Here is a 20,144-nt window from a genome sequence, read left to right on the forward strand (position 1 = left end):
GTAACTTTACTGCATATACTGTTCACCTATCAACAGAAGCATTTTTGCCTGTGTGTGAATTTGTTTTTCAGCAAATAATGAATAGGTGAAAACATTTTCAAATAAATCTGCGACGCTGAACTGCAAATTCATGGGAATTCACTGCATCAGAAGTAGTGTACCTCAATCATATTCACATCAACTCCTTCACCACCCAAGACAAACCCATTTGAGTTGTGGCCGTATTAAGATGTGTTCTATAGATTAAAACCTGCTCCAAGTTCATTTCCTGTTTCCAATAAGGATGTATACATTGCAAATGTGTCCAACATGAAAGTTCAAAATGCGCCACTTGATTTTATGCAGCTTGAGCTCGGTTTACTGTTTTAAACTACTAAAAGAAATCAAACTAATGTCACATGGAAGTGGATGGAAGCTTCCGCAAGACGATAGACATCTACATGTATCGAGTCAAGTGTTTTATTAGAAAATGTTAAACTAAAAGTGATTCAGAAGAATGTGACAACGTGCTTCCGAGCAGAGGCATTGCACCGTAGTGTCAGTTTACATCTTTTCGTAGGTGAGTTCATGCCCGCAGGTCCTGCACGTTTTCTTGTAGAGATCCTCTTCCGGATCAACCACCACCTCTGGTCCATATTCATGTTGGTGAGCGCTAGTATCTTTTGTCCACATGCTACTCCTCACTGCCCGACGCAGCTCTGACAAAACACAACAAACGCATTACCAAGGACTTCAGCCTCCATGCTAATATGCTCCATGCTCAGGCATTTAACTAACCTTTGACTTTCTTGTTGAAGCGTTTTTGCTTCTGCACTTCTCTGTTCTCTTCCCTCGTCTCCCTGGCTTCCTCCAGCGCCGCCTCGGAACCCCACACCTCCATACTTCGCTTCTCTACATGTACTTTAAGGTAGAGCTTCATGTCCCCCCAGCGTGGGTTGTGAGGGTTTTTCTTCAAGATGAACTTAAGAGGAGGCTCTCGATTGTCCAGATCACAGTCTTTCAGCAGGTAGATCTGCTTGGCCTCAGTTCTGGAGATCAACTTGTGTTTCTCAGTGCTGTCTCTGAAGGAGAAATACTTGAATGTTGAAAGAAGAAATGGTGTGGCAGTTATAAAATGGCAGAGTAAAAGTTTTGTGTATACATGTACCTGCACTTGTCACACACAGACAGGTCAAAGCTGTTGCTGAGGTAGGAATCCATAAAAGGCTTTTGACAGTCATCGCAAAACAGGTAGTCTGGCTCAATGACCGGAGCTGCGAACCGATTTAGGACATTCCAATATGACATGAACGAACAATCCCACAAACACACAAGGTCGCCTCGCGCACAAACCTGGCTGATGTACCACCCTATTGGCCGTCTGCTTCTCCTCCAAGCCCTCCTCTTCTTCGATGAAAAACCCCGCACCGGTGTCGATGGTTTTACACACTTTGGCCAAAGTCGCACTCTGCTCTGCAGCCAAAGGGCGGCTCGCTATCCGGGCTTGTCGGAGCATCATCGCCCGTTGTCGATTCCTCTCGATTTTTGCCCGCATTGCAGCAGAAAGTTCGGGTTTGGGACATTGCTCGTCGACGGGAGGATCCGTAACACGCACACCCGGTGCCTCGGAAGGGTCCATATCGCTCATTGTAACAAAAATGACTCAACAGACATGAACGACGACTCGAAGCGCAAACGCGCCTGCTTCAAATGCCCACTGTCCACAGAGTCGAATGGTTACGCAAAATTACAGCTACGTAATATATTGTCGAAGACCAGCTGAACACCATGCCAACGTAACGGCCATGTTGGCAAGGGCGAGTTTCCTCTCAAAGCAACGCGTGGACAAACATACAAAAAAATAGTCGATTTTCGCGATGGTTACTTGTCAGCGTCAAAGCGTGTGCAGCGAATACAGAATATTTGGGGGGGGGGCGGGAGGTCACAAAAAAATTTTATACCTCTGCAAGGTTTCAAGAGTTACCTTGTCGTGATTGTACGGCGTTGTACGCAACCATATGGAGCACAATATCCCATCATGCTTATTCTTTCAGGTTTGTTTGCCGTCCATACACAAAAATTGCACTGGGCCCTTTGCCCCTACAAGTTTAGCGTTACCAAAGGCACGCACCAAGAACGAGACGTTCCAAAATGTATCCAAATTCAGATCTATGGAAAATGCAAAAATGACTGGGGGAAACGTCTTCTTCTTGTTACTTTCACGTTTGGGTTGTAGTTACTACCGCCATCGCGTGGTGTGAATGTGTACTATATACTGTATTGACATGTTCAGTCCTGTATAGTGTTTTAAATACAGTATATTTTCAAGTCTGTGTGTGTGCGTGAGAGAGAGAGAGAGAGAGAGTCTGTGTGTGTTTAATTTTATATTTACTGATTATTCAGCGCCGTGTATCCTGACTATAAACAGACATTTTATCATTTTGAGAAGATAATAATGTGAGTAATAATAACTAGATGGGTGTTTGGTCATTAAAAGAACACAAACCATCCATTCAACCATTTTCCTCATTAGGGTGAACGAGATGGAGCTTATCCCACATATATGACTGTGAGAGGTAGGGTAAAGTCTGAACTGCATCAGTGAGAAGTAATGACGTTTTTTTTCTGATGACTTATTGCATTTCTCTCTACATTGCATGTGTACTTTCTTCTGCTTACTTAGTCAAAAAAGGTTTATTATCGACAGAGAGGTAAAGTTTGGTTGGGCTCTTGATTGACTGAGATCTTGGGGTCCACTAAGGTGGGAAAAAATAAGGAGCACAATGACATGGCAACAGATTCTGAGAAGCAAGATATTCCCCATTCATAGCCTGATTAAAGAGTGAAAAAAAATACATAGAAGTAAGGTGTAATTTGTGTTTCAAACAATGGGAACATGTTTTGTTTATTTATTTATCTATCGAACCGATTGAGATGAGTTTGTCTTTACACATACTGTCCTCAAGGTCCAATCAATCCCTCATAGCCACTATGGAGGTTTGTGGCACTGTAGATTTGACACAAGTTTCTAAAATAATAATACAAATAATGATGATTTTATTCAATGTTAAATGGAAGGATATAAATTCCAATATTAATGAATGCATTCAAAGACAAGATCACCTCAGTTTTATAGCATGAGCACAAATTCAAATAGTGTTGTTTTTAGTTCAATATTAATTTGTTTAATAATAACGTTTTATACAGTGAGTTGCGCAATACGGCATTTCCTTTTTTTTTTACATTGTTATACAGAGTTCAAGTAACAAATGATTTCATGATTGCATAACAATAAGATGGAAATTTAAAAAAAAAACATTCGTCATTGTACCCATTGATGGACTGTGGTCGATATTTTTGCAATGGACACATACGTACGTACCCTTGTGCACCTCGCACATAATCATCAAAGCAACAATTTCAAAATGTTACTGCATGAGCGCCCTAAAGTTGACTTCTGAAAATAGATGTTGAAGTGACTATGATTACATACAGGAGATTATATACAGTCTTTATATTTATATATATGTATATATAGTTTACAATTGTACATACAAATGCAAAATAAAACATATTCTGACAATAATGTTAGGTGAGTTCAATTCATATACTTGTGGAAGGAAAAAAATAGAGAATTTTGTTGTTGTGTTGTAATTTTTGTTAGTCTAAATAAGAACTACTTCTCTCGTGGTAACCAGATGCATAGGTGGAATACATCAGCAAATCTATACTGATCGATGAATATGAAAGATATGTTTGGGAGTTTTCAAAATAAACACAAAAAAAAAAGAATCCAGCACCTCACCACCTTACACTTTGACTTTACAGTACATGTCTTATGTGCTGTTAAAATTACACTAAAAACGTTGTCATTTTTGAAAGCACTAAACAGTTTGGGTGACGAGACAAAAATGCAGCGGATGGTGTTATTCAGGAACAGTGACTGTGCCTTTTTCGGGTATTTCATTATGACATCCTGACCTTTGAATGTCACCATATCGGTGCTAGTTTTAAAACATCTGTTCAGTCAGTTCAAGAAAAGCGAGGAAGTGATTTGTTTGAAGAAGGGTATGGGGACCTTATTTAGTTTTTTTGTTGGTCCTCCCCTGTAATGAAAGAAAACCCCCAGAATGGTCACAGAAATAACTTAAGTCTGACAAAAGTAAAAATAAATGGTTATTTTTAAATTGACCAATGAAAATCAGACATTGATTTTGAAATTTTATCCAACTGAATTATTTACCGCGCACAGGCGTGCGCGTGAAACAGGCCTTGGCAAAAATGAGACCAAGCTTTCAAACACATTTCTCTCGAGAATACTTTGATGAGAAAAAAAATGTCTTGGTCAGCTTTAAGTTATTTCGGTGACCATTGTGCATTTTTTTCATTAACAGAGAGGAACCATCAATTTCTTCCACACATGTATAACTAATTGCATGTTTTTTTTTTCCATTTTCATTTTCTGTCGGTATAAAGGTGTCCTTCTTTTGTCGCGTACTGACCAGGAAGTTCAAAATCAGTACGAAGTTTTCTCTATTCGTGCATTGAGCACATCACCAACAGCGTGTGAACACACAATTTAGAGGGCCAGCAGACACAGAGGATGGCAGTCGAGAAGTGATGCATTTAAAGGCATACCAAACACAAACATGGTGTGTTCACAATTGTATGGTAAGAAGAAAAAACCCCACTTCCCATCACATTCTGATATTGGCAGAGTTAATGGATACCTTAGTTAAAATTTGGTATAGTGTAGTGAGAATGATTAAAAGCTTATGCTTGTTATTCATGAAATGAATAAACAGTAACTGTGCAAATGATTCTGAGAAACTAAATTGAATGACAACGTGCAACAATGCAGTGTATGAAATGAAACATTTGAAATCTAAACAAATAGCCTCACTTACAGTGTATGAAGTCTCTCTTTTTTCCCCCATGATGAGAATGCCCTCAAGAGCTTTTCAGCACAAAATAATGTCCACCTCAATCTTGTTATCATAAATCATGTCAGCAAGTTCATTACTTCGACGGGTCGTAGTGGTGTTTTTCACACACATCACCAACTGATGATGAACTTTTGCCTAACTTGTCCAGGTCAGTCAGTGTTCATTTAACTGGTCCATCAGTCTCTTCAAGTATCGCTAGCGACACACAAAATGGAGCCTCACAGTTGAAATAGAGTTATTAAGAGGCATCAGTGCCGCCAAACATACTCCTCGCTCAGACGGTTACAGGGCAGATTAAAATTTTGTCCTCCAGCATGACACTGATGACGAGGAAAACGAAGTAGAGCAGGAACATGAGGAAGCCCAGCAGCTTGCTCATCCTCCACTTACAGGCTGCGATGGAGATGATGACGAAGAGGAGCATGAGGAAGAGGAGGACGATGGCGCAGAAGAGGCCGTTGCTGCTAACCAGTACTGGTTTGAAGTCGTTGATGATGTTGTAGATGAGCCACGGGAATGGCAGGCTAGAGGGAAAGTTAACATCCAATAGTGAGCTGGGGTGGGTGGGGGTCATATTCATATCATTCATATCATATATATACATATTCATATCATTCTTGCTTGGCTCTCGACGAAGGCGGACGCTTTTGCTTTCTGCGCTAGCCTACACCCCACCCCCACCCGTCCCTGCTCGCCACTCAGTCCTTGTGCTGTCTTTTGTCTGACTTTTCCTAGCCTCCTGTCGTATTTTCATCCTAAAAACAAACATGGAATTGGTTGGCTGGTCTCTCGATGCCATCGACAACATTTTCTCGATGAGAAGAGCAGGCAGTGGGGAGCCTACTTGCCCCTCTGGGACTTTTGATGCTGGGTACACCCTAGATCATTGGAGGAAGCGGAGAATGGTGTGCCTGTCAACACTGTCCGTTGAGGATTTGGACGAAATCTACATTTTCGGCCTTCCGATAACAGGTATGCTGCTGTTTGGTGTGAGCAGTTTCCTGATCTATCGAAAATTCAACCGACGGGAGCGGCTCTATTGGACGAGGCTGCCGGTCTAAGGATGGCATAACGCGGATGTCCAACACTCAGACTCAGACTGTGCTCAACCACAAACTGTTGCGGGTTTGGAGCGTCACAGCAGGATGGACAACAACTTGGAGAAAACTGGAATCCGTGTTCAATTACTGACTGAAATCATGGATTTGGCTGATCGACGCCACTAAAGAGACATAAGCCACGGACTCAAGGCTGTCTTAAATTCTTGGGCAGCCTGCAACCAAAACAACATCTGCTATCTCGACCTTCCCCTGATGAAAATATGCACGGAAGCTAGTCCCCCACCATCACCCCCTCCCTCATACATTCCCTTGATTCACCGTCTTCATTGTTTATGTCTTGTGACCTCAAATTATCCTCAAAATGAGGGTAGTTCAAGCGTGGGTTTTTTTCTCCCTCTCTCCCTCCCCTGTGGTTTCTTTCTGACCTTCGGGTTGAGTGAACGCTGGCGCGTTTTGGCTGCCGCTGCTCAACCCGTATTGTTTTGTGTTTTTTGTTATTGTAAAGTGTCCTTGGGTGTCTTGAAAGGCGCTTATAAATAAAATGTATTATTATTATTATTATTATTATTATTATATTTTATCTGATGTAATCCTCTCACTTACCCCACAGTGATGTCAAAGATGTTAGAGCCTACTGAGCTGGACACAGCCATGTCACCAAGGCCTTTTCGGGCCACAATCACACTGGTGATGAGGTCAGGGATGGAAGTGCCTGCTGCTAGGATAGTCAGACCCATGATCTCCTCTGTAATCCAGAATGTTTCGCCAACCTACAGGGCAAAGAAACGCTTGATTAATGCTTCATTCATTTAGTATTTCACTGCAGCCAGAAACATGCAGACAGGCCTCAATATCCAATTGGCAATGGCCATGTAAAAGACAAGAATGTAAAAAAATAACACATTATAACATAAGAATTAATTATTTGGTATACTACATCAAATCATATTCATTCTTTATAAACGCAGAGTTAACAGAGTAAAAACAGGTGGTAAAAATATTTGATCCTCCATTTTCCAGAAAATTGCAAACATATGATGCCACTGAATGTAAAATTTAAGGTCGTGGCATGTTCCCTTTTGGACATACTTAGGGACAAATCAAGATGTATTTATCATATTGTATTAATTAAGTTTGTCCCTGACTGCAGTTTAGGAAGTTTCAAGTTTTTTCCACATTTCTTCAACACAAAGTGCAATTGACAATGTACTCCGCCCCACGAAATAAAGATCAAGCACCTTTGTCCACATCAGCAATTGTGATTGAATTGGTGAAAATTACTTGACCCATTTCGGCCATTATAGTGTGTGCGGTTAGCTAGCTAGCTATACCTACCCCCCACCAAAAAAAATCATAAACATTGGATATCACAATTTACTGAAAAGCTCAGCGTCATCACCTAAAATTTCAAATTTTATGCATATTCTGTTATGCGGGCTAGCGTAATATGTTGAAATGCAAAGTATCGTGGGTATGTAACTCGCAGCAAGCATGTAGTGTGAGCCACAGGATGAAGGTGTGCCACCTTGTTTAATAAACCGTTAACTTTCCCTGAAGTGTTCCTGGAATGAAAATATACACATCGACACAACACGCAGGTGGGCAGTGACGTATTGGACGTCGGCAATGTTGATTTACGTCGTCAAGAGGCCTGTTAGCACGCAAGCTAGCGTCTTTCGTCGTAGCATAGAAAACACCCACAACGAATTGGTGGGGTATACAATAATCCAACTACCAGCGGCTTTTAGCAAATTTACAGTATTTCCTGACTCAAACAAATAGACATGAGTAGGCAAATGAAAAATGCTATATGTACAAACATATTTGATTGACAATTGAACGGGGCATGGTTTCAGCACACATAGTCAACATGCCCACAGCGTCTGAGAGCTGAGAGAACATCCTTTCACATACATACTTGTCACTCATTTAATTCATTCAAATGTGTATGGCTTGTTCACGGTTCTCCTCTCAGTGGTGCATAACATTGATAAGATATTTGTACTGTTTCACTTCACAGGGACTTTAACACAAAGCCTCTTCAAAAGGCTGCATGAGAACTCAGCATCAACAAAAGCTTGATTCAGCAATAAGGAGTATGACTGCTCAGGGGCTGAACATTAACGTACAGTCACGATGCTATAATTCAACTTCATTGCCTTTTTGATATAAACAGCTTTATACCCTGTGATTGGCTGCCGGTCAGTCGAGAGCATAACCTGCCCTCGTCCAAAGTCAAGTGGGATACGCTCCAGCTCACCCACGACCCTAATGAGGATCAGTGGTATTGACCTTGCATGCATGATCTCCTGCTTCATGTCCGTCTTTTGCATTTGCACTATTAAAATAGAGTGTTGCGGGTGGATCTGGCTGTGGCTCAAGGCAGATTAGCCAGGGCTTAGTGGTCGAGGTCATATATTTAACACTCTGGCTGCTGCATTCAAAATGCAGCTCTAAAATAGACGGGGGCGAACAGAAAAAAAATGTGTGTGTGTGTGTTTGTGTTTGCGTGTGCGTGTGTGCGTGTGTAAATTACCTGATGCGCCCACCACACCATCAAATAGGAGAAGAAAGCAATCCAAGTGATGGAGCCAATGAAGGTGATGGGGAAGAACTTTTCTGAAGACTGAAATATCACAAAGGATAGAATTCAATGTCCAGCTTTAGCTCATGCCCTATAGATACAGGAATAAGCTATTTGTTAAATGTGCATGTTAAGGACACTTTATTTTAAAAATTTGAGATATGACCAATGAGTGAAAATAATATAAAATCAAATCCTTTTGAGGTGGTTCTCAAACCTTTTGCATGACGTACCATGTCAAAAATGACTCTCCAAGTACCATCATAATGACCAACATGACCATGATGACCGACTACAGTAACGTGACATTTATATATATTTTTTATTGTAAGTCATCATAACAGTATATAAAGTTTGAACATTAAGAAATATTGAAAAAGAAAAAAAACGGTATTGCAAATAGTTTCATTAAAGAATAACTTAATACGTCTGCAAATGTATTCGTGTTGCATTTTTTCGTTTTACTTTGACTTTATGGTCACGGTGAGGGCTGGTCAAAGACTGTGGACAGGCCGAATGTGGCCCCTGGGCTGTACTTCTCCCTGGTCTGGACTGGAGAGTGCCCGCATGTCACTTGTGGTATTCATACCACATTTTGAGAATCACTGGCACACAATATTATCTTTCCCACTTTACTCTAATTGTCCAACTTTAGGATCATTCGGCTACGTTCACACGGGAAGCCATCCCATCCAGGTTGAAAAACACGTCATTGACAAGTTGGTAATGGCAGTGAATGTTAAGAGTGTTTATGTAAGAATTTTGACTAAGAATATGACTATTACATTCTCCTCACAGGATGAATAAATATATCCATCTATGCAGTGTGTGTGTGTGTGTGTGTGTCTGTGTGTGTGTTTTCACCTCTCTCCTGACATCAGGCAGTGTGAGCCAGAGAGGAAAGACAATAGGGAGGATGACGAGGTAGGTGAGCTGTTTCCTGGTGGTGTCAGGCCAGGCCAGGCTCAGTGGCTGATCTTCATCTTCCTCCTCCTCGCCACCCTGATGGAGAGCACATTTACTACACGGGGTTTTCCGTCCACATTTTACAGCTGCTTTTATTCTTTGAAAGATGCAAACTTGCAGGAAGGGGCAAATGCCATACCTCATCTCCCGCGACACCATTCATGGGAGGTGTGACTTCCACTGCCACCTTGGTACTGGTGGGAATGGTTTTAATCGCTTGTGGGAAGAACACACAGAGAATAAAACACATGAATTAAAATGGAGTGTAATGAGACAGAGAGAAGAATCGCGGCTTTGTCTCCTGACAGGGGCGTCATTTTGACAACAATAATAATAATAATTAAATGCAATAATAAGGGGTCAGTCAGGTCTGTGCTAAGAACACCCACTGCAATAAGTTAGCCTGTATGCATGTTACACTATAAATGTAACCATCCAAGCTAAAGACAATTAATTAATTTATCCATTTTCTATTGCGCAACAGAAGCCTTCAGTATATCCCAGACCAGTTGGGCTAAAGTGAGGAACGAGGAGGACATCATTTCATTCCCTGTATCAAACTGGAGGAGGATAGTAGGCAATTACTTTGTCTTTAGCATGTCTGCTTTGGTTCTGAGGTTTGGATCCGAATCCAGCACCCAACATTGTCGAAACCGATAGTCCAACTCACTCACAACTTTAGTGAGGAGATGCGGAATAGAAAATGGATGGATTGAAATTGAAGATAACATTGTAACACACCAACGCCGTTGGCACTGACAACCTGTTCTTCTTTACACTTCTGCTTTGCCATTTTGTGAAGGATTGAAGCCTTCTCTTTGAATCGTCCTGAAAGTGGGACAAGAGAGTTTGGTTTTGTGATTACATTTGTGCATTATGGGAATTTTTTTTCTTATTGTGACATGCAAATAAGGAAAAGATGCAGCAACAGTCCAAAAATATTGGAGAAATAACTCATAGACATTGTTATGTCAACTAATCTATTAAAAGCTGTCCAGTAGTTGATAATGTTTACAATCCATTTCACACCAGATTGAGCTACTTACCTTCTGTTTGCAGCCATATGACAGATAGCAAAAAAGAACATATGGCAATTTGCAACATTTGACACACTTGTTTCCCCTCCTATAGCTATTTGCTCCAAATATTAAATGACATAATAATTGTTCTAAAGAGCTATGTTATTTTTGTAAAGGCGGTTTTGTGGGACTGTACCTCAAGTTGTTGATAGTGTCTATTTATATATATAGTGCAGCAACCCCAAAGTTTACCTTGTTGAAATGTTGACGTGCAAGTATCATGAGTGTATATTTCGCCTCAACACACCTTCATTACTCAAAGGGTCCAGTGTGTGTATCATGAGCTGGAAAATGCTGTTTCTCATCAATGAGTTGTGCAGTGAAGCACAGCTGCCTTCCCTCTGTAACCTTGGTTTGGCCTGTAAAAATGTACACATGTCAGCAGTCATAATATTCTTTTGGAAGGAAAAAAAAAACCTTAACAAAAGTTTACACGCATCAAAGCAGACTCACCATCAGTTTGTTCTCATCATCCGCAACAGGGGCGTTGACCTGTTGGAAAATAACAAGAGAGAAAATACCGTTTCCTGTTTACTCCCACCAAATCTTTTCACAATTCCTCGTATTTGTTTGGCATCTTTCGTAAAACAGAAACAAATAAAAAAAATTGTTTTTTTCTTCTTTCTTCTTTCTACCCACAATCTTGCTGCTGTAGACTGTACATTTCCCCAGTGTGGGACAAATAAAGGATATCTTAATCTTAATCAAACAAAGAAAGGAGTGTTATCCGAGGGCAGAGAGCAAAAAGTGACCACTGAGGAAGGAGTGCACATTTGTAGTAAACTAGCAGGACAGCGAAAGGGCCGTGACAATGTATATGGAGCATGTTTGGGTAAAATATATTAATAGTGATCACAGACTATTTATACTGAATTGGAGAGAATGAAAATAAGGGTGCGCTGACTATAAGCAGTGCTTCAGTCGTAACCCCTTTTCAATAAGCTATAAGTTTGTTTCATTGGTATGGTTTTGATTGTTTGATTTTCGATTTATGCTGACTGAAATAGAGTTCCCATTTCTGAAATTAATATGGTAATAAAATGTATAAATGCATGATAAAATGAGCTGTGAAGTGCATTTTTAAAATTAAACCAAAGTATCATGCCCACGTTCGTTTCCGGGCTTTCCTGAGTTTGCATGTTTTCCCCGTGCCTGCGTGGGTTTTTTCCGGGTAATCCGGTTTCCTCCCACATTCCAAAAACATGCATGACAGGCTAATAGAACACTCTAAATTGTCCCTAGGTATGATTGTGAGCAAATTTATCTACGCGTGTCCTGTGATTGGCTGACAACCAGTTCAGAGTGTACCCCGCCAAATACCCAAAGACAGCTGGGATAGGCACCAACACGCCCACGACCCTCGTGAGGATAAAGCGGTTTAAGAAAATGGATGGATGGATGGATGTCCGGCCCATTGCACCTATTGTATTATTATTATTATTGCATATTTAATAAATATAAAATTTTAAAAATACTGTAATTTAAACTCTCTTTAACTTTGGGGGGGAAAGCATTTGCTGCCATGCTAGTCCCCTTCTGAATTTTTTGTAAAAGCTCAGATGCCGACCTCCTTTCATGGAGCTCCACGGAGCGCCCGACAAACCCATCCATCCATTTTCAACACCACTTATCCTGTACGGTCGCAGGAGGTGCTGGAACCTATCCCAGGTGGCTCTCAGGCGGAAGGCCGACTCCACCCTGAACTGGTCGCCAGTCAGTCACAGGGCACATATAGAGACAAACAACCATTCACACCCACATCCACACCGAGTGGGAGCCGATCCCACGCTGCCCGCACACAAGTGAGGTGAGTGTACCCACTACAACATCAATGACTTTATCATAACTACACTGTTTATTTTCTTTCAAAAAATGTTGAATGAAATACATTTAAATTCCCGCTTTTGTCTCTAGGTTTTCCGTCAGTTCTCTAACCCAAACACATTAACGCATCTGAAAAATGTGTCATCGTCCCATCGTCAACATAAGTTGCATCGTTCAGATCCTCTGCCGGCCATAGTAGGCTAAACGCAAGTTTACTCATTGATTTAGATTTAGATTTAGATTTGATGGCATTTCATCTCTGAGTGGTCATTTGTCATCTCTTGAGTTTTAATATACATATTTTTGTTGAATGGCTGTAATTAGTAATTAGTTAGTGTATCAGGATATAAGCCTTATATCCTGATACTTATAATATGCTTTTCATTTAATTTAATTCATTTCATTTCAGTCGAAATTGATAATTATTGATTTTTTTTCACCAATCAAAATCAGAAAAATAATTAAATGGATTAAAGATAAAATAACATAAAACAACAACCCAGAGGGGAACTACCATTCAAAATATCTGTTATAGTAAAACACATTTTCAAGTTATGTACACTGTTTTCGTGTATATTTTAATGTAGTGTAAAATGCAATGTTGTTTACATCCATGCTCCTCTAGCAGTCACGAAATTATTTGTGGAAGACGCTATCCCAAATCAAGATCGTCGATTTGGTTCCAGTCACCTTCATTCGTTGTTCATCCAATGTAAGCGCAACTCTTGGAGTGTACGCATTACAGTTGAACAACCACCTTTGGTTTATTTGAACTTGTTTGTGGGCTCATTATTGCTGTAGGATATTTTATTTATTGTTTGACCTGATTGTGACTTCGGTGTGATGCTGTGGCTCAGAGCAGACTAACACCGGAGCTAGCACGTCAAAGACGGAGAACTCCTTTACTTATTCACTACCTATCCATTCGGATGTGTTTAATCGTGCTATTTTTCATGCACAATATAGCCTAACGTCTGCCTACATTTCTTCCTAATTATTTTCCATTGAACAAATTTTCTATTGATCTATCACATGTCAGTCGCGATGTTGATGTTTCGCCCTACTTAGTGTCAAGATTCATTTTGAGAGACTTACAACAAGCCAATGACACTGATTTGGCGGAATGCTGCGTTTAGTAAGTAAATGCAATCAGCATTGTCTACAATGCTAAACAGGACTGTGGCATATGCAGATGCTAATATACACTAAATGTTCTCATTATATACGATAAACCTATTAATTTCGGGAATACCGCTAAAACTAGGACAGAGTATTGCCCCCCAAACACCATTCTATTCCGACTCCTTGTGTCAGATGTCCTCAAAGGGTGAGTAATTTTACTTTATTTTAGTTTTTTATTTGACGGTGGTCCTTGGTTTATCATCGTCCTGCTCTGGTTTATCATTGTCCTGCTCTACACCTGCTTTGTGGTCACAAGCGGACCTCAGCGGATGAGTTAAAGTTGGGAGGGAGCGATTACTGAATCCCCCTAAAGCTGTGCTGCGCCCAAAGAGAGGAAATTCCAAAATCGAATATTGATTATAATAATTATGCGTTCAAGAAATTGATTTCTACCATGATTCAGAAGGTTCCATTCACACTGTTGTCAAATTTATGAATGAAATATGATATCAACCACACACATCTGCCAGCCTGCACCTCAATCAAATCCACCAAAATTGGGTTACACTACTTGCGCCATAACTTGGACCTGCTCCGAGCTGGTCTAAGGTATTATCTAAATTCAGCCAACAAAATTGCCAGGGGAGCGTTAAAAAAAAAAAAAAAAAAAAAAACCTCGGTCCGCCAGGATGCCCAGCAGTCTTTTAAAGACGAGTGCACGTGCGCTGTCACTCTCAGAGTGAAGGAAGTGCAAAGAGTGCTGCAGCTCTTGAGCTGGGATCGTGGAGATGATGCCTTGTTCAAGACAACTCGCATCTCTCCAGCAACTACCGGTACTTTGCTTATTGTCGTCCGTTGTGAGACTCAAAGGCCCTTCAGACTGAGCTAGCATGGCTTCCTTCAAATACATCAGCTTTGTCTTCGAATAAACCAGCACAGATATCAATGACATGATTTAAATGCTATTTTATGAATTTTTTCAATTGTGAAATGGGAGAGAGAGCACAAAAACTGAAAGGTACAATATTTGCAACTGCAATGTGGCCAAGTGCGACCAAAATCGATGTCGCTAATGTCTGTGATGGACACCTTGTGGAACTGATTGAGAGAGCGCCGGGATGTGTGTTTGCTGTCGTCACTGCAGGTAAGAAGATGTTAAGGGGATCAGAGAGGATTGGTGTCTTTCGTGCTATCATCAAGCAAACCAGCAACGTCTCACTCATTTCTCAGCACAGAAACTGAAGTAAATGTTTGGTTCAGTCTCCTAACAATGTGCCCGAGACGGACAGTCATAACTTCAGGATGTTGTCAGCCTGAAGTGAGGAGAGGTCTTTTTGGTCTCCACTTTTCTGTGTGCTGCCGCGATTGCGTCTACCGCCAGAGAGCACCTGACTATTATTAGCGGCTATAATGGGATTGAAGAGCATTAACCTTTGGGATTATTTAGGAGCAACCATTACACGAGGACAGGTGGACATCAAGTGCCTTGCAACAAAAAAGGAAAGGCTCTTCTTGGGGGTGATGTTATGTAGCCAAAGGTACAGCTGATTCCCAGAAGGCGGCAAAAGCCACAGAGCATTAAATCGGTTCAATGTGCTCATTCATAACTACTAGAAAATACAATATCAGAGTATTTAGGAGCAGGACATTTGACGCTAAGTGTGAAATTGATTTCAAAAAGCATGGAATCGTATATCGTATATAAAATGATATCACAATAAAAGTAATAAAACCAAGACAATCATTATTAAAAATGAAATTACAAAATTAAAAATCATTACAAAAAAAGCCGCCAAAAAACAACCCCCCCCCCCAAAAAAAACCCACAAGTCATGCTTTTGAGAAGCAGTTTGTTATTGGCAACTGTTAGATGATCATCTGAGGGGAGGGAGGGGCTTGCAGGGTGATGCAGCAAATCTTCAGATTAGAGCATCAATCCCGACCATGGTGATCATCTTGGTTTTGCGTCAGTCTCTGTTCGACCTTGTACCGCATCACACAGCACAATAACACGACATCATTTGGATTTCCAACGTGAAGTGATTGGGAAAGTGGATGTCAAGTGATTGCCTCTGTGAGTGTGATGAACAAGAGTGAAGAGGCATCTTCACAATGTCACATACAAGACAAGATGTGTTGAATAAGCGAGTGAAGATGAGAGAGTGAGAGAGAGGAAGACAGACTTAAAAACAGTCTCTTCTGACATTTTGTTGCACTTTAAAATGCAACGCAGGTTTCAATTAAAATAAAAGTACGGTAGCATATTTGAGAAGGCTTTTTAATTCAATGCCTGCTGATTAATGAACCCAAGTGTGGCTTGTCACATCAGCCCCGTTCTGAGAACTGAATGAATGGTCTGAACCGGGTTTCTAAAAGTAGACACTAAAGATGAAGCCTGTTCTTTAAGTCATCACGAAGCGGTCAAGGCCTGTCTTGGTGTCTGGTACTCTTGTCTGAGTGGCAAAGGTGGAACCGCAAGACCTATATTTATCTCCTTGCACAGAGGAATTCACGTGACTTTGACCTTCTGTTTAATTACTTAGTGGTGAATCAACACCTTGCGTGCTCCTGGGTCATCGCCCTCTCTGGCCTCAAAGTTGGCAAAGACAGCTCTCTGCATGATTCAATGAGACAAACACGTTCTCCCAGGGTGCACATGACAAAAACAACCTTTGCAAAATATTGGTCTATGTTTTTGCCTGTATTTGACAACTGCCTCATAAAACTTGAATTTGACAAAAGTCGATTCAAAACTAGAAACAATTGATGTCAGGCGTGTCATGGTTTGGTGACGATATGGCTTTCTGCATGGATAAGCAGAGAAAATACACTTGGGTTCTTGATGGACTGAATGAAAAGATGATGAGCAGTAAATCCAAGGATGGATGGATTCATGTACCATTGGTTGTATGAATGTAATAATCGATCCAGGAAACATTTGATTGATTGCATTGATAAATATGTATGGATGCAGAGATGGACAGGTAGCATTAGGAACAGGATGGATGAATGGATGAACAGAAGGACAGGTATATGGTGTGATAAAGGGATAGACCGATGGATTTAGGGACAGTTTAATAAATGAAGGGATCGTGGATGGATGGATGGAGTGACAGATAGTTCAATGACACTCTAGTGTAATGGGTGGAAGGATGGATGGACAAGGAACGGAACAGAGTGATTGTTGGATAGACGCATGGACAACCGGGTTGGTGGCTGGCTGGATGGACAAACACATGAATGGGTGTATGAGCAGATGGACAGATAGTGGGAGGAACCAATGGATGGATTGATGACCTGATTAATGACAATCCATTCGATAGGAGGATGGCGGAATGGCTGAAGGGAGTGACAGACAGATGAAGGAACACGTAGATCCATGAATCTAGGATTGATCGGCTTTTAAGGATGGATGGACGAGCAATGGAGCGGATTGACCGTTGGATCGACCCGTGGAAGGATGGACAAACAGACAAATGGATGAATGAACAGATTGTTTGCTGAATCATACCTTGGGTGCAGGCTCCATTATGTCCACCTGGTTGCTGCCCAGTTGCCTTTTGATGAGCAGTTCTACCGTGGCGTTGAACTTCATGAATGTCACATAGGTGCAGTAGCACATGAGCAGGCTGATACTTTCCGTCAGTGTGATTTCGTTATCCAGAAAGAAGTAGATGAGCATGAGCAAGCCCACAATGTAGAAGGAGACGTCTCGGAACAGAGGCCACCAGGTGAGGTTCAGCACCTCTTTGGAGAAGATGGCGCACATGCCGATCACAAACAAGATGTTGAAGACGGCCGAGCCAACGATGGTGCCGATGCCCACGTTGCTGTGGGAGACGAAGACCCCAATGACGGAGGTGAACAACTCTGGAGCCGAGCCGCCTGCCGCCATGAAGGTGGCTCCTGCGACATCATCGGAGATCTCCAGCTTTTCGGTAATGACGGTCAGCGCTGGGACAAAGAATTCATCGCACACGATAGCTAAAGCGATAAACATGTACAACATGCCAAACATATGAAACACCACAAAGCCTTGGCGCCTGTCCTCCACGCTAAAGTAGTCTGTTGGGTAGTCCCCGTGATTCATCTCGATTTCTGAGCTTTGCTGGGGCCCCGGGTCCGACACATTCTGGTGCTCCAGGAGAGTTCTTTGGGGCACCTCTACATCTCCCGAACCCTCAGATTCAGTCTCAGTGGGCACCCCCGTGGTGACAAGAGACAAGGCACTCCATGAACACACTGTGCATACAACTGCCAGGCTGACGATAAAGCCAAGAATTCGCCCAGGCCGCAGTTTTCTCTTCACGCCCTGGTAGTGGTGCTTCATGCAAATGCGAGGTGGTCCGAGAAGGGGAGCAAAGCTGGACGGATCCATGGGGTCTCGACTTCTTCTTGGCAGGAAGGACTCCATCATCTTTGGTTCTCAGGCAGAATGGAAGTATCTCCAATCACCGCAGCCAATGATGGGTAGGAAGTGCTGTTGGCTACGAGGGCAGGGATCTGACAGGCCACACCGGTTCACCGATTGGTTTGCATCTTCTTTCTCCTTTTAATCCCAATGGAGGCCCTTCAGTCGGACTCCAGGGTCTAGCCCATTTAAAGGCTTCCTCATATTACTCCCTGGACACACACATACACAAACAAACATTTGAATTCAGAACTATCCCTATCCCAACATTAGAGACACGTAGTACAAAAAAAAAAAAAAAAAAAGCAAGCATCACAATCCAATCAGATTCAATACAAGGGATGGAACACAATTGAATCTCAGATTCCAAATAATGTTCGGTTTGAAAAGACACTGTCAAAGTATAATTCATCGACCGGAATGTTTATTAATGTGTGCACGGCATCATACTGAAGGCTCTCTGACTATCATGGAGCTAAGTGAGATCGAGACCGTATAGGGCAACGAAGTTGGCCACCAACGCAACTCCATTTTCTCAATGACAAATATATTGTAACTGGAATACCACTTTGACAGTGTAACTGAACTATACAATCATTTGCAAACTAAACATAAGTTTGTCATTGACCAACTGAGGAAAATGATTGCGTAGAAAACAACGGCAAAAGGTTTATTTTGTCAGACATGATCAAATGAAGGAAAATTGACAGTGCATTTTCAACGCCGAATTTAGGTACCGGGTGTTTATTTTAGTCCTGCTTGCAATCAGGAAAGTCTTTTTGACCATATTCTGTGGCTTCAGCAGCCTTCTTAAAATTGTGCTCAGAACCTGAGAGCATCTGACATTCGTGAAAGCTTGTTAGGAGGCTCCCTAATCCCTGATAAAATAGATTTAGATAAGCCACAGAGCCAGCATACTGCTGCTGCGCCAAGTCAAAAAGTAGACATTGTCACAAATCAAAAGTCCATTTTAGCATCAAAACTAAAAATAGCATACAGGAGCAACATTTTACGTATCACTTTCAAACTTCCTCAGCGTTCATTTTACACCTAAATAAAAACTAATAACATTTTCAATTAGAAGGAAGTCTTGTCTGGTAACCACAGAGGTACAACGGAGATACAGTATACCGGTACTACAGTATATCCAAACACAAAAGCAGAAAATGTGCACATATGATACTGGTATGAAAGAGGAAATCCTCACCCGAGTTGGAGGTTGCTCTGCCAGCTGGCGTGACGATGGAATAATATTTCACTCAATTCAATCTCCAAGTAAATGTTCCAATCGGATGTTTGGTTCAAAGTTGCCAATGGCAAATTCTCTGTGAGATCTTCGTCCCTGAGAAGAAGTTCCAAAGGGGAAAAGAGCCAAGTGCTGAACACCAAGTGCTCCTCCCTCACTCTCTCTCTATTCCTCCCCCTTCGACGCTGCCACCCACCTTCTGCATTTCCCCGTTCCTCCCACTTCCATTCGACAGTCAAGTGAAGTCCAACGTTGGTCTTGCCTCTACTCCCGCCGCCACCTCTCACCTCACCCCACCACCCCTCCTCTTCATCCTCACACCCAAGTCGATGGGTGTTGTCAGCCTCAAAAGCTCTGGCCGATCGTGCCATCGGGTCACTGGCCTGTGCTTGAAGCCCTGGAAAACTATCCCAAGTACTGTACTTTGATGTAACAGCAAAGGTCGACTGGGACGCCGCGCAATATTGTTTAGAGCAGGGGTCACAAAAAACGGAAAGCTACTTCTTGGGTACTACTGAAGAATGCGAAATGTTGGACGACGATTTCCGAAGTCACATATTTGCTCAAATTACATTTATGCGACACTTAATGATGAATTATGTAAAGACATTGTTCATTCAAACAATAATTATGAAGAATGATTTCCCAAGGTAGGAAATAGAAGTACTTTATTTCTGTCAATCTCTTCAAAGTGTTTACCGTTCCCTCCCAAACCACAGAGCACTGCTGGATTTCAATGATCTGGTCTTTTGTTTCTCATCCCCTACTGTTGCTATCCAATTACACAGGAGCATACTTAATGGAGTGGCCCTCTCACTTTCACTCACCAGCAAATGATGCTGTCGAAGGCTTAGAGAAAGACTGGCTCCATCCCATCCTCTACCATCTGGGAAGACATTTATAGTAAGTGGGGGAGGACAAACCTA

General features: G+C 41.7%; 2 protein-coding genes across 2 annotated transcripts; both read right to left on the minus strand.

The window, feature by feature from the left end:
* Positions 1-445: 445 nt before the first annotated feature.
* Positions 446-2,168, minus strand: xpa (xeroderma pigmentosum, complementation group A). The gene is made up of 4 exons (XM_086120175.1): positions 1,333-2,168; positions 1,148-1,253; positions 778-1,061; positions 446-698 (listed from the first exon to the last, which is right to left on the minus strand). Exons 1-4 carry the CDS (start codon positions 1,625-1,627, stop codon positions 544-546), a joined length of 840 nt encoding a protein of 279 aa, XP_085976301.1. The 5' UTR covers positions 1,628-2,168; the 3' UTR covers positions 446-543.
* Positions 2,169-2,977: 809 nt separating this feature from the next.
* slc24a2b (solute carrier family 24 member 2b) lies at positions 2,978-19,366 on the minus strand. The gene is made up of 10 exons (XM_086119852.1): positions 19,180-19,366; positions 17,073-18,184; positions 11,069-11,107; positions 10,863-10,974; positions 10,278-10,364; positions 9,676-9,752; positions 9,435-9,572; positions 8,523-8,612; positions 6,590-6,756; positions 2,978-5,449 (listed from the first exon to the last, which is right to left on the minus strand). Exons 2-10 carry the CDS (start codon positions 17,976-17,978, stop codon positions 5,200-5,202), a joined length of 1,866 nt encoding a protein of 621 aa, XP_085975978.1. The 5' UTR covers positions 17,979-18,184; positions 19,180-19,366; the 3' UTR covers positions 2,978-5,199.
* Between the last annotated feature and the right edge of the window lie 778 nt (positions 19,367-20,144).

The sequence above is a fragment of the Hippocampus guttulatus genome, chromosome 9, assembly GCF_054856545.1.
Source record: "Hippocampus guttulatus isolate MCC_2025c chromosome 9, RoL_Hgut_1.0, whole genome shotgun sequence".
In the NCBI taxonomy this organism is placed as follows: domain Eukaryota; kingdom Metazoa; phylum Chordata; class Actinopteri; order Syngnathiformes; family Syngnathidae; genus Hippocampus; species Hippocampus guttulatus.